This window comes from Rousettus aegyptiacus, unplaced genomic scaffold (genome assembly GCF_014176215.1).
Source record: "Rousettus aegyptiacus isolate mRouAeg1 unplaced genomic scaffold, mRouAeg1.p scaffold_m13_p_11, whole genome shotgun sequence".
Classification (NCBI taxonomy): domain Eukaryota; kingdom Metazoa; phylum Chordata; class Mammalia; order Chiroptera; family Pteropodidae; genus Rousettus; species Rousettus aegyptiacus.
In genome coordinates, this window is record NW_023416286.1 from 16,370,983 (window position 1) to 16,386,545 (window position 15,563).

The 15,563-nt window shown below is 40.7% G+C and overlaps 1 protein-coding gene across 1 annotated transcript in view; it reads left to right on the forward strand.

Annotated features, from left to right (window-relative positions):
* Positions 1-116: 116 nt before the first annotated feature.
* ATP7B (ATPase copper transporting beta) overlaps positions 117-15,563 on the forward strand; it is a 79,286-nt gene continuing 63,839 nt past the window's right edge. Inside the window, exons 1-2 of the mRNA XM_016131381.2 lie at positions 117-255; positions 591-697. Coding sequence (XP_015986867.2) covers positions 647-697 — 51 coding nt within the window. The 5' untranslated portion in view covers positions 117-255; positions 591-646. The remainder of the gene's footprint in view (positions 256-590; positions 698-15,563) is intronic.

Genomic DNA, 15,563 nt, shown 5'->3' on the forward strand with positions numbered 1-15,563 from the left:
TGCGCGTCTCGGATCGATTTTCCAGGCGCGGAGTTCACTCCCGCGGCTGCGGCGTCAGGGACCTGCGGTGCCCCGGAGTCAGGCACGGAGCGGGAAAGGGAGCTGTGCAGAGCGGACCCGAAGCGGGCACCCGCCACACCGCATCGCCCCCTGGGATCTGCATCTCCCTCCCGGCTCTGCGCGGTTCGTCCGCCCTCCATTCCACCCCAGCAGACGCCGGAGCTGAAGACCGAGTCCACAGCGCACCGGTCCGAGGTAGCGGAAACCCTGGAGGGAGGACGGGCTCTGCTAGGGGTCCTGGCTTGACCAGGGATACTGAGGCACCGGCAGGCCTGCCTCCGGTTGCGGGTGAGGGTCCAAGGCCCACCCTTCCATCTCGCTCTCAAGCTGGCGCCCCCAAGGGTCAGGGGCGCGGTGGCGCACAACTTTGAATTAGTCCGTGGGGTGAGGACAGCCAATGCCCTCGTCCGACGTGGTGGCACTGGTTTCTAGACCCCCTCCTCGGGTTAGAGCTGAACGCAAAGATGCCATCCACACCCCGTTCCTCTTCTCCCAGGGTTTTAACACCGCGCTTCTTTTCCACTAACCAGGTGACCTTTTGGGCTGTGGGCCGCATCACAGAAGAAATTGATTCCTCCGAGAGAAGATGCCTGAGAAGGAGAGACAGATTACAGCTAGAGAAAGGGCCAGTGGGAAAGTAAGTTTCCTTTCCCCCAGCGCAGTCAGCGCACACATACCTAGAGGATTTGCCACGCCCACCTGCTCACCTGCGGTCCTTACTCGGTTCCTAAGGGTGCGCTGGGAAGGCGGAGCGCGAAAACCCCACCCCCAGGGGGGTCGTGGTTTGCCCAAAGGGAGTTAAGTACCCTTTAGAAAGGGCATACTATTAACTGGTTTTTAGGAACAATGTAAAACGCGACATTTTTCTGTCCATTTTTATGCTATTAACGGGTCTGATGCTGGAAAGGTAAATAAAGCCTTGAGTTGCTGTATAAGAGCCCTAATTGCTCAAGACGATTAAATATTATCTGGAGACGTTATTCAGAGTTGGTGCCTGGACTCCTTTATGGTCCTGCAGCTTTTTTTTTTTTTTTTTTAGAGCTATTTTGAATTCATTTTAATTATATAAGTAATCCATTAATGTGATCTCTTAAAATGCAAACAGTGCAGAAATATTAGCGTAAAAAGCAGATCTGTTTTCTAATCCTTTCTATTCATGCACATATGTTTTAAATCATTCAGCAAAAATTTATTGAAAACTTAACTATGTTTCAGGTGGTGTTGAAGAGCTGAAAATATAGTGGTTAAATGTGTATTTATGTTCAGAAAAATCTTTAGGTTTTCTATGTGTGTTTTAAAAATTTGTTTGTTTTAGATAAACAGAATCATATAGTTTGTATTCTCCAACCTCCCCCCACCCCCAATATCTTTTGGAGATTGTTTCATAAAGATTGGTACATAAAGATCTGTTGTATTCAGTGTAATCTCAGCCCAGTATGGATACCACAGTATGTTTATTGTTTCCCTGTGGAAACATTCTAGTTGCTTCTTTTTTTTTTTTATTTCCTCACAAGCCAGGCTGTAGTGGATATCCTTGTACATGATTTTTAATGCTGACACTTGAGTATTTCTTTAGAATAGACACCTAGGCCTGGTTTGCTGGTCTGAAGAGTTAAATTGTGCTTTTTCTACAGATTTCTGAAATTAATTCAACAACATTATTGAATGTCCTATTGTAGTGAAATTTGTCTAGGCTCTGGTGGTATAGAAAATGAAAGATAAGCAGATTGATGGGCAGGCAGTCTGGAAGAGATGATGATTCTTAGTGTGATGACTGCATTTAATGGTGGTGTGGAAGAGAGCACATGTGGGGGATGGGTGACTTATACAGAGGAGGAGACACTTCCAACCCCCCTGCAGTATCATCATGGTACACCTTGCCCTCCCCCTTCAGAGAAATCCTTATCCTTCCAGATCAAATTTAAGACCTGCCTCATCTTTGAAACTTTCTGTAACTGCCTCTAACGGTGTTGACCTCCCCCTCTTCTTGATTCCTTCGATAGTAGTATTTGCCAACGTTACCGAGCTTACTATGTGCTAGGCACTATATTAAGCACTTTATATTCCTCTGTGTACATATAACCTTCACAGAACCCTTTGATGTAGGTATTATTTTCTTGTTGTCACCATTTACTCAACAAATATATATTTTTTGTATCTACTCTGTGCCAGCATTCTCAACACTGGGGACCCAGCTAAGACCAAGACCCTGACCTCAAGGAATTTATATCTTAGTAGAAGATATAGAAAGAAGAGTCAACAAATATAGTAGCCCCCCCTTACCAATGATTTCGCTTTCTGTGGTTTCAATTACCCATGGTCAACTGAGGTTCCAAATCATTAAATGGAATATTCTAGAAGTAAACAATTCATAAGTTTTAAATTGTAAGCCGTTCTGAGTAGTGTAATGAAATCTCATGCCATCCTGCTCCCTCCCACCCAAGACATGAATCATTCCTTTATCCAGCTTCTCCATGCAACATTTGCTACCTACCTGTTTGTCACTTAGTAGCTGTCTTGGTTATCGGTGCTTGTGTTCAAGTAACCCGTATTTTACTTAATAATGACCCCAATGCGCAAGAGTAGTGATGCTGGCACTTTAGATAGGCCAAAGAGAAGCCATAAAGGTTTTCCTTTGGGTGAAAAGGTAAGTAGAGTACAATAAGATATTTCGAAAGAGAGAGAGACCACATTCATATAACTTATTACACCATAGCGTTACAGTTCTACTTCATTATTAGTTATTGTTTTTGATCTCTTACTATGCCTAATTTATAAATTGAACTTCATCATAGGTATGTATGTAAAGGAAAAACATAATATATATAGAGTTTGGTACTATCTGATTTCAGGGATCCACTGGAGGTCTTGGACCATATCCTCTGTGGATAAGGGGAGACTACTGTAGTGTTATTTCTGCTATTGATAAGACTGTGAAGTAAATAAATCAGGGTAGGGGCATTAGAAATGACACAGGAGGGGAATATACTATATTAAGCAGCTGGTCAGAGCATTCTCTGAGGAGGTGGAATTTCAGTAGGAACCTATATGATTCAAATTTGGGAGAAGTGTTCTAGGTTGAGGAAGCAGCAGGTCAAGATCCTAAGTCAGGAGTGACCTGAATGTTTTTTGGATCAGTAAGAAAACCAGAATGGCTGGGGCAGTGGGAAGAAGTGGTAGAATATGAGGTCAGAGTTAATCATACTTACAGATGGGAAAACTGAGGCAGAGAGAAGTGAAGTAACTTGTTCAGGATTCTACAGCTAGTAAGAGGCAGATCTGGAATGAGTTCCAGTCAGACCTGTCTGACTTTCTCAGAAAAGTATTTTCTTCCAGACTTATTTGATTCTTGGCATACCATCTTTTCTGAATATAGTTTTTCTCTGCTACTCAGTGCTGCTTGTAAGTGGAGACCAGTTTTGTATCATTTAAAAAATGGGCTCCATAGCGCATAATAAGTACACCACAATCGTTCTTGAATGAGTGATTTATAGCATGATTCCCCCCTCATTGTTTTCTCTTCAGAAGCCGCTCTGAGGCAGCAGTAACCTTGAAAGGGAGATGATCCATGACCTGGGTCATTCAGCCTTCAGTCCACAAACTTGAAGCACCTTTTGTTTGCCTGGCGCTGGACCCAGCAGGGGGGTGCAAAGATAAATAGAAGTCAGCCCCATTGCTCTTGGAGCTGACAATCATAGATACTGGAATAGATGTCTACACAGAACAGCCCTCACAGACAAGAGTGGTTGGTTGGCCCTTCCTGGGAGGAAGGGATGCAATAAGCTTCCACAAGAGGTTGTGCCTGAGTGAGGTCTTAAGGGAGGAACAGGCCTTGGCAGTTGCACACAGTAGAATGAAGGCACAGGCAGAGACCAGCATGTGCAAAGGCCCAGGGGATGGGAAAGGAAAGATATGTTGGGGGGAGCATGGCTGTGAGTGGCTTGACAAGGCTGGAAAAGTGATTATAGAAGGCCCTGTTTTTCATGCCAGGAGTTTTGGACTTTGGCCCACGGACTGGAGCTTTGAGCATAAGAAAACAGTCTGAGAGGGAACTGGGAATGGAGCTGCTGCATACTCGCTAGAGGCCTTCCATAGTGACCAACCCCATCTAGACTGAAGGTGGCAGAAAAGCCTAAAAAAAGAACTGAGAGGCGGCTCTGTTGTACTCAATTCCCCACAGAGTTGTCTTCTCAGTAGAGAATGTTGGCACTCTAGCCTGAGTGTCTAGAGTGTCAGAGGCCAGTAGTAGTCAAGAGCACAGAGTGTAGTTGGTACATGAGTAACTGGGCACCAGGTGGGTACCAACACGAGTAACTGGGTGATAGACTGTGGGGGTGAGAGAGCTGGATTTTAAATGCTTCTTTATCTGACATACATTTTCTTCTTGCAGGGTTGGAGATGGCCCAGTGACGTATTCCTTTTCCTTGATACCATAACATAGGTATCAAGGAAATAGCCATGCGCAAGTGTATGCAGTATTATTTTTATCTGTAGGACTGGAATTATTGCCAAGTAAAATTCTGAAATGTTTGAATTTTTTTTTTTTTTTAACTAAAAAGAGAAAATCTGATCAGGTCAAAGGTTGATGAGATAGAGGGCAAAGCAGAGACTGACTGGTGATGTAATTAACAGCAAATAAGACTTTAAAAACAGCCGCAGTTGTGAAATCTGTTCTTTTAGAATGTAGCAGGTTTTTTTGAAGGCTTGATTCCTTCAGAAACTAAAAAGTACTCTGCACTGGGCATGAAATATTTAAAATTATTTTTAAAAATTATTATTATAATAGCAAGTTAATTCCATAACAAAAATTTGAAAATAAAGACCAAAAGGGGAAAATTTCCTTTTATTCCTGCCACTCAGGATAACTGTTATTAGCATATTGGTAAACTTCCTTCATTGTTTGCTTTCGCTGCATCTAGTTATCAATTTTTAGAAATAAGAAAATATATTCTTGCAACTCAAAGATAACCAGTATTAACATCTTTGGTCTAGTCTCTCTTTTCTATATATTCTTTCTTTTACCAAACTGCTCACATTATAGATGTACTTTTTTTTTTTTTTTAAAGCTGCCTGTCAGTGAGTCTATTACTATGATTATTGACTCCAGCCTCTGTTTCTCTATCCTGAGACTGCTGGGCTTACAGTCTGAACTATTCTTTTACCCACCACCCCCTGGATTCCTGTATCCTGCATCCTGCTGTGCTGTGTCAGTGCTGCAAACTGCCTTTGCTCCTACACCAGAGGGACAGAATCGCTAGAGAAATTCCGGTGGTCATGTGGTTGGTGCTGCTAGCAATTTCTTGTTTTTAATTGTCCCTGCAAATGCCTTTCACTTGTTCCTTGTCAACTTAATGTGACTGTCATAAACCTTCACCACTGGCAGTGCTCAGTCTTTGCCTTCCTTTTTCTCAAAAAATGACCGTGCTACCTACCTTGAGGAAATTGATACCACTGTGTATGATTTTCTCCACCTTTCTGCCTGTATCTACACACATCCCCAAATTTCATTTAGATGTACAATCTATTTTCACTCATCTCTAGTCTCAGGACAGCCTGCTTCTTTTTAAGGTCACCTCTTCTACCAGTGTCCTTAACCCCTCCCCCTTCCTCTCTACCTGTTCTAGAGCCATTATTGTTCATCTTTCCTCTTCTCTTCACCTCTGGTCTTTCTTTCTCTCTTCAGACTTCTCCCTTTCTGCCTATAAAGGCATCCAACTTGCCTTCATCTAAAATCTCTCCCTACTTTGTGTCTCCCAGTAGCTGTTGGACTGTTTCTCCCCTCCCTTTTCTCAGTCTTCCAGAAAGAATCATCTGTATTTGTCTTTCCACTCCCGTGTTCACTTTTAAGACTTTTCCTACATTATTTTATCAGTTTTTTGTATATAAAGGAAATACACATAAGCATATACTGTGTATACACACACACACATATAGCATTAAAGCATAATGAAATAGATAACACTGGTGAATACAGCACCTCGCCCAAGAATGAGACTATTATCAGTGCTATGGCACCACCCCTAGAAGACTCACTGTGGACCACCATCCTCAATTTTGGGTTCTTTGTAACCCAGCTTTTATTTATTTATTTATTTTGGTAAAGTTTTATCATATCTATGAATGCATGAACAATAAATAATTTAATTTTGCTCGTTTCTGAGCTTTATAAAAATGATATCATAGTATGTTTAGTCTTCTGTGACTAGCTTTTCTCACTAGACATTACATTTCTAAGATTCACTGCTGTGCATTATGCTGTTGTGGGAATATAGCAAACTTTATCCATTCTCCTTGAAGAATGGTGGGTGGTTGTGGGTTTTTGCTAGTTGAGTCTCCTTGTGTACACTGGCAGTCCTTCCACTACTTTTCCTATTGCTTCATGACTTTTCCCGCAACCTCTTTTGTTTAGGTTTTTATGAATGCCAAAGGCATATCCTCCCCAATTCTTATTTTAATGGTCTACTACATTAAAAAGAAAACAGATTTATTGAGCTATAATTCACATGCCCTACAATTCAAAGTTATGTGCAGTCATCACAACTCAATATTAGAACATTTTTATTACCTCAAAAGGGAGCCCTGTACCCTTTAGCTATCACTCCCCATCTCCCCATGACCTCCATGCCTAAGCAACAACTGATCTACTTTCTGTCCCTATAGATTTGCTTATTTTGAACATTTCATATAAATGGAATCTATCTTGTTCTTGATCATAGTGGGGGAAAGTGTCCATTCAGTCTTTTACCATGAAGTACAATGTTAGCTGTGGGTTTTCATAGTTGTCCTCTATCAGGTTGAGGAAGTTCCCTTCAATTCCTAGTTTGTTGAGGATTTTGGATTTATTAGATGTGTCTATTGAGATGACCATGTGTCTTTTGCTTTTTGATATGGTATATTACATTAATTAATTTTTGGATGTAGAACCAAACTGGCATACCTGGGATACTTGGTTAAGGCATGTAATCTTTCCCTATGTTGCTAGATTTGATTTCCTACTATTTTGTTGAGGAATTTTGTATCTGTATTCATAAGAGGTCATACTGGATTAAATACAATTACTGATGCTCTTATAAGAATATCAGGTGAAGACACAGAGAAGAGAAAGCCACATGATCACAGAGACAGATTGTAGTGATGCTTCTATAAACCAGGAAATTCTCAGGATTGATGACCATTACCAGGAGGTAGGAGGAAGGCAAGAACAGGTTCTCCTCCAGAGCCCGCAAAAGGAAAATCTTGACTTCCAGCCTCTAGTTCTGTGGGAGAATGAATTTCTAGTACTCAATTTGTGGCATTTTGTTGTAGCAATCCTAGGACATTAATACACCCTCCTGCCCGCTTTAGGGTTAGTCTTCTTTGCCCAGTGTGTTAAGGCAATAGGTTAGGTTGCTAATTTGAGATCCTTCTTCTTTCTTAATACAGGCATTTATAGCTAAAAATTTCCCTTTACGTAGTTTTAGTTGCATCCCATAAGTTTTAGTAGATTGTATCTTAATTTTCATTCATCTCATTTTTATCTCCCTTATGGTTTCTTCTTTGACCCACCAATTGTTTCAGATTGTATTGTTTAATTTCCACATATTTGTGAGTTCCTCAAATTTCTTTCCGTTACTGATTTCTGATTCCATCGTGGTCGGAGAATATACTTTGCATTATTTCTGTTCTTTTAAATTTATTGAGGTTTTTTTTTTATGGCCTAAACGTGGTATATCATAGAGAATGTGCCATGTGCACTTGAATGTATATTATGCTGTTATTGGGTGGAGGGTTCTATAGGAATCAGTTAAGTCTAGTTGGTTTATAGTGTTGTTTTTGTCTTCTATTTTGTGATTCCGATACTAGTTTCAACATGTGGATTTTTTTCCCTTACACCAAGCAATTCTTGGATACTATCTGTGCATCCTACAATTTAACTCAATTCTGATACTGTCTACCTGGAGATAGCATCAGATCCCGCAGGTTAAGAGCTCAGTCCTACAAGACCGCCCCCTGCCACTCCAGACACCAGTCGCAAGTCCGGGTTGTATCCTGTGCTTCTTAATGACCGGCTTTTGGTTTGATTAATTTGTTAGAGTAGCTAAAAGAACTCAAGAAATATTTTACTTACCAAGAACAGCCAGAGGGAAGAAATGCATAGTGCAAGAGCTGTGGGAAGCTGCCCAGAACTCCCACACCCTCTTTGAGTGAGCCACTCTCCCCAGTCTCCATATGTTCACCAACCTGGAAGTTCTCTGAACCCTGTTTTTGTTTGTTTGTTTGTTTGTTTGTTTGTTTTTTATGGAGGCTACAAAGGTGCAATTGATTAAATCATTGACCATGGGTGATCGAACTCGATCTCCAGCTCCTCCCGAAGTCTGGAGTCTGGCGGAAAGTTCCAACTCTCTAATCAATTGGTTGGTTCCTCCAGCAGCCATCCATAAGTGATCTACAGGGCTTTCCAAAAGCCACCTACCTCATTAACATAAAGAAAGACTCCTTAATTACTCTTCTGGTTTAGGAAGTTCCTAGAGTTTTAGTAACTCTCTGCCAGAAATGAGAGGAAGACCAAATGGATATTTATTATAAATCACAATATCACGTATTTCTTTGTTGACCTTCTGCCTGGATTTTGCCCATTATTGAAAGTGGGTATTGAAGTCTCCAACTATTATTGTTGAATTGTCTTTTTTTCTTTTCATTTCTGTCAGTTCTTGCTTTATGTATTTTTGTGTTGTTGATGGATTGACTTTCATCATTATAAAAAGTACTTCTTTGTTTTTGGTAACATTTTTTGTTTTAAAGTTTATTTTGTTTGATATTATAGTCACACCAGCTTTCTTGTAGTTACTGTTCACATGTGGTGAAGAGGAAGAAACTCTCCTCTACCCTTGAGGCTCTTTTGGCTGATCTAATAATCAAATATATATGGTAGATTGGCAAAAGAAAATAACCAAATTTAATTACATACAGATGTATGGGAACCCTGCATACAGGGAAGATTCAGAGGCCCCACGTGCATGAGAGGGTTCAGAGACAGAAGGGGCACTTGGGTATGATATGTGTGACATTCTGAGTGAGGGATAAGGTATAGTACCTTGGGGACTTCAAAGGGTCATTGTAGGATGACAAAAGCAGATGTTTAGTAAGTAGAAATTTATCTGCCTTAAAGATAGGTCAAAAGAGGTTATTCCTGGTAATCTCTTACTATGATTTAAACCCCTACTTCAAATTCTTCTAGGTAGTTAAGGGAGGTGCAGAAGTTTCTCTTGAGACCTTGGCTAAACTCGTCTTTAACTCATAACAATCTGCATACCACAGAGGCACATCTTGGGGTGACTCGTTCTGAACCCCCACAAATCATATATCTTCTTCCATTCTTTTACTTTCAGTGTTTTTGTGTCTTCGAATCTAAAATTCATCAAGTTTTCTGGATGTGTAGGTTATTTTTTCGCTAAATTTGGGAAGTTTTTAGTCAGTGTTTATTTTTTTTCTCCTTTCCTTCTAGTATCCTCATTATGTACGTGGTGGTGTGGGTAATAGTGTCCCACATTTCTGTGAGTTTTTGTTCATTTTTCTTCATTCTTTTTAACTCTGTTCTTAGTTTGCATAATCTCTTTGATCTGTCGTGTTTGCTAATCTTATGTCAGTTCAAATCTATTGTTGAGCCCTGTTAGTGAAGTTTTCATTACATTTAAACTTTTCAACCCCAGAATTGCCATTTGGTTCTTTTTATAATTTCTATTTCCTTATTTGTATTCTCTATTTAATGTGACATTGTCATCATCTCTTCCTGTATTTCCTTATACTGGTTTTAATGGTTTCTGTCTTTATATTTTAAATCCTACATCTGGTTGCAATTACTGGCAATTTCTCTTGGCTGCTTTTTTTCCCATTGTATGGGTCATACTTACCTATTTCTTTGTATGTCTCATAGTTTTTTTTATTAGAAACTAGATGTTTTAGACAACTCTGGGTATTGCTACTTCCTCACTCCCACTTGCTCTAGGAGCTTGTTATTACTGCTATTTGCTTTTTTATTATTTAGTGACCGACTAGATTATTTTAGTAGCATCTCTCTCCTCACCACCCATTAAGCCTGTCCCATCTGATGTTGGTGTTGCTCCTTAGGGGGCACAACATTGAGTATGCTCACGGTCAACTAGTGATGATGTTATTTTGGTTTTTTCTTTTTTCCTGACCTTAAGCAGTTTTTAAGCGCACTAATTATAGGATGATCTATTGTTTTCAGCAATGCCCTTCAGCATAAATTGCTCCACCAACTGGTGCATCCAAATCAAGACTCCTTTGATGGGATAGTTCTTAAGATTGATGTTTTGAGATTTATTTCGACCCAAGGCAGGCTTTCCCTAGTATCTCTTTTCTCTCTGGTTCACTCTTGCAAACTAGCTAACCTACAGTTCAGCCTACAGGTCCAGTTAGTCTACCAGTCTTCTCCTGATTGCCTGATTTCACCCCAGCAGAATGATTGAGTCCCATGGCTCTGGCACTGGGGCTGGGGATGATAGCACGTTTCTCTCTGGGTGATTTCCCCACTTCAGGAGCTGAGTGCCTGGGGAGGTCTTGGGGAAGCTTAGCAGGGGTGGTGATGGGCACTTCTGCTCAGCTTTCCTCTCTTGACGTGGAACCACCAGTGAGCCAGGGCAGGACAGCCAGGGTGTACTGTGCTCAAGGTGGTGCCTTCTGTCAGTGGGGGTTGGATGGAAGGAGGGAGCCTCCACTTTTTGGCAGCTTTGCCTACAACTTAGCCTCAGCATCAGGATGAGAAATGCTGATGACCTGCCCTTCTTGGGAAGAAAGCCCTCTGGGAGCTGGAAGAGAGGGAGCACCAGTCTATTACTTTTAGTTTTATATCCCATTATGGTTCTCAACTCTTTCTGTCTGACTTATTTTGCTTAGCATGATAATCTCAAGATCTAGCCACATTGTCGGAAATGGGAGTATTTCATCTTTTCTTATGGCTGAGTAATATTTCATTACGTATGTGTACTACATCTTTATCTAGTCATCTGTCGATGGACACTTTGGTTGTTTCCATGCCTTGGCCGCTCTGAACAATGCCTCTCTGAACATCAGCGTGCTTGTATCTTTATGGATAAATATTTTTGAGTTTTTTGGATAAATACTCAGAAGAGGGCTTGCTAGGTCATATGGTAATTCTAAGTTTTTTGAGGAACCGCCATACTGTTTTCTGTAGTGACTGTACCAGTTTACATTCCTACCAGCAGTGTCTGAGGGTTCCTTTCCCCCCCACAGTCTTTCCAACATGTGTTATTACTTGTCTTGTTGATAATAGCCATTCTTACAGGTGTGAGGTGGTATCTCAATGTGATTTTGATTTGCATCTTTTCACATGTATGTTGGCCGTTTGTATATCATCTTGGGAGACATGTCTGTTCATGCCCATTTTTTAATTGGATTGGTTTTTTTTTATTGTTGAGTTGTATATATTCTTTATATATTATGGAAATTAAGCTCTTCTCTGAGGAGTTTGCAAATATCTTCTCCCATTCAGATGGCTGCCTCTTTGCCTTGTTGATGGTTTTATTTGCTGTACAGAAGCTTGTTGTTTTGATATAATTCCATTCATTTATTTTTACTTTTAAGTTCCCTTGGCTTTGAGGTCAAATCCATAAAGTCTTCTCTAAATCCAAGGTTCATGTGTTTAATACATTTAATATGTTTTCTTCTGTGCAGTTTATTGTTTCAGGTTTTATATTTAGGTCTTTGATCCATTTTGAGTTAATTTTAGTCTATGGTGATAGCAGTTTAGTTTCTTTCTTTTGCATGTGATTTTCATCTGGAGTGGAGATTCTGAGGGGAGGGAATAGGATCATGCTTCAAGTACCACAGCTGATCTTACCAAACTATAGTAGGTTTTTATGAATAAATGTTTCTTCATTTGTTGTACGCCTTTAAGACTATTTCCAGAGACTTTCCATTAAAAAAAATTTTTTCACCAGTTTCACTGAGGAGTTGGTCTGTAGAGCCTCTTTTCTGTGCTAGAAATCCCTACCCCTCCATTGCATTTGACACTAGTATTAGTCAGGATTATATTATATTTGGTTGTGTATAACAGAAAACCCTAAACCATACGGCTGTTGAAAACTGGAGGTAAGTGTCCCAGGTTGGTACGGCATCTCCACTGTCATCAGGGCCGCCAGACTTCTCTCTTTCTGCTTTAGTGAGCTAGGACACAGCTTCATCTTCCTGATCCCTCATGGCCTTAAGATGGCTTTTTGGGCTCCAGACATCTACTTCATGTTGTACGCAGCAGAAATGAGGAAGGGTAAGGAAAAACCTGATTTTTCGAGGAGACTTCTCAGCAGCCCTGACTTATGACTTTTCCTTATATTTCATTGTCCAGAACTTTGTAGCAACTTTGAACACTTTAAAAGAAGACTTTATTGTGTAAAACCCCAGCTTCTTCTCTTAGAAACCTAGGCCATTTGGCAACCATTGGCTGGAACCCAGGAGCAGCTGTCTGTCAGGTGGAACATGAACTCTCCATGTGGCCACAAATCATACCCAACCTACATAACTAAAGTCCAGAGGATCCTTGAGAAATTTTTAAATAAGAGAGTATATGTGGATAATGAGTTGCCAACCAGAGAATATGCTCCAAATTGGGGGAAATAGGGCAAAGTTTTTAAAGGCAGAAGTTGCAAGGAGCTGAAGATCAAAGACATGGGTTGCTAGGGGAAACAAGACCCCCCCCCCCCACACACACACACACATACACAGACATCAGGCTGACTCAGTGGTCAAGCTAATGCAGGACAGGGCAAATTTCCCCTGAGTGGTGGGGAGGCCAAGGCCTGTGCTGAGAGAAGAGGGTCTTTGGCAGAGAGTGTAGAAAGAATTGAACACATACGCTGAAGTTAGGGACAAAAGGAAAGTTTATTAAAGAGGGAGGAAAGCAAAGACGAGAGAAAGCAAAGACAAAAACCTAAGACAGGGAGAAAAAGCCCTAAGTGTCATCCAGTTCATATATTGTTCTTTGGTTTCTATGAGTTATAGTTGAAAGACCTTGTTTACCCATTTCCTTTGATATGGATATACAGTGAGGAAAAGGAAGGGGAAGAGTTTGTAGTTTGAAAGGCCTACGGGCAGTTCCCAGCCTTTAATCCATAGAGAATGAACAATTTTATTTTGTGTAGGGCAGCCACTTAAAGACTCTGATTTTCCTGTTTTCCCTTCCACAGGTGTGGGAAATGGGTTGTTAGCAATTTCAGCAGAAATCTTTCTCTCTTTTGCAGGTGTCCTGGCCTGGCTAATAGGCATATTGCAATCTCTGAATGTAGCTTGATTTGGCATTTTAATTAACTCGCCTCCTCTCTACATAAAGCAAGTGGGGTTGTGAGATGAGAACAGTGGGTAAATATATGATTAAGCATTTATCAATATTCTAGTTTCAGTACAGGCCTGTAGAATAAAAGGTGATTTTTTTTAAAATCACACAATTATAGTCCAGGGATTGATAGTTATTGTTGATACAAGACATAGGATTTATCAGTTGGGAGCTGCTTGCTCTGCAGATGGTTTTGGAGTCCAGGAAGGCAATCATGCCTTGAAGCACTTTTAAAGCTCAAGCTGCAAAAATCCAAATATTTGGCTACACATTATGATATTAAAGTTCTTATAACTTTTCACCTAGCATGCTCATTTAGGTCAGTTCCTGCTCTTGATAGGATTTGAGTGTAGACTCTTGGCTTGGAGGGGAAGAGGAATAAGTGGAGGAGGAGAGAGCCAGCTTCCCATGGGGTACCTTCCAGATGTTGAATATTTGTCTGAAAGTTTAGTGTTCTATAGCAATCAATAAGTTTTTGTTTGGTATTCCCCATCACTGATTCATTCAATAAGTATTTATTGAGAAGCTTTTAAGTATAAGCACTGTTTTAGTACTGGGAATACAGCTATGAGTATGAGAAGAAAATAGACAAAGGATTCCTGCCCTTGTGAAACTTACTATATAATTGGGGAGACAGTAAACAGATAAGGAAAAAATATATCAGATGGTAGTTGAGTGTTCTGGAGAAAAATAAGCAGGAAAGGATGAAATAGGGAATGGGGAATGTTTGAAATGTAAATGATAATTAGGAGGAAGCCACTGAGAAGGTGATTGTTTGAGCAAAGCCCTAAAGGAGGTGTGGAAGTGAGCCATGTAGATATGAGGTGTTGAAGGAATATTTCTAAACTGGGAGCGGCCAGTACCAAGGCCCTGAGGCAGGAGCATGCCTTGCTTTGTTCCAGAAACTGCAGGATCAGATAGTTTTAGCTGAGTGAGGGTGGAAAGTATGAGGCTAGGTTAAAAGGTAATGTGGGGTGGGGCAGACTACAAGGTCCTCTAGGTCACTGCAAGGAATTTAGGTTTTCTGCTAAGTACAAGAAAATCCCCAGGAGGGATTTCTTTCAGACTTTGCTTTTATGTTGATGTGGAGGTAAGAAATGTCCAAACCTGTAGAGAATTTTAATGAGTTTATTTGAGCCAAACTGACGACAATTGTTGGGGAGGGAAAATCTCCACGGATTAAGAAAGTGCTCCAGAGAATGACAGTTTTACAGCTTATTTTATATATTAAATCAAAGGAGGAGATATAAGGAGGGTTACATGAGTCAATGGTGGTAGATTAAGGGGGTGGGAGAAAGCAAAGGGGGGAAATCCCTGAGACTTGATAAAATGTAAAACAGAGGGACACATACTTCTTTTACATTAGTAGGTACAGGAGAATTAATAATTAGCATTTACAGTACATAGAGATGGTATGCAGGAAACAAGATACCCATGAATGGTTCTGTGGTCTTGTGTTCTCTGGTGAGGTGGGCTATGCCCAGAAGTGTCTGGTAAAAAAGGGATTACTCTGACATTCCAAGGGTATGTTATCTTAGATGCAAAAAGACAGCAGACGGGCTCACTTAAGGTAAAGATTGACCTTTGTCAGGAAAACTACAGGCCCAGGATGTGACTACCCTCCATGACTTGCTTTTAGTTAGGAATTTTTATGTTCAGACCATCCTTATGTGGTTAATTTTGGTCTCTGAGTTTGTAAGGCCTCCCAAGCAGGCCTCCCCTGAGCTGGTTAGGTTTAGTATGTGGACCCTTTTTCATCCAAATTGAGAATAGACTTTAGGGGTAAGAGCAGAAGCCAGGGGTCACTTAGGAGATTATTTTAATGGTGTGATGTCTTATTGGCTTGAACCATTGTGGTGGAGGTACTGAGAAGTGGTTGGATCCTGGATGTATTTTGAAGATAGAACTGACGGGATTTGCTAGACATTTACATGTAGTTTGAAAGGAGATAATTCTTATCAAGGGTGAATCCAAGTTTTTTTTTCTGGGCAAGTGGAAGGGAGGAGTTGCCATTTGCTAAGATGGGAAAGACTGGGTGAGAAGCAGGGAAGAGGTAGAATATTGGAAGCCCAGCTGTAGACAAGTTAACATTTAAGATGCATGTTAACTACTCAACAGGAGATGTGGTTAAGCATTTGAGTCTCTAAGTGTAGAG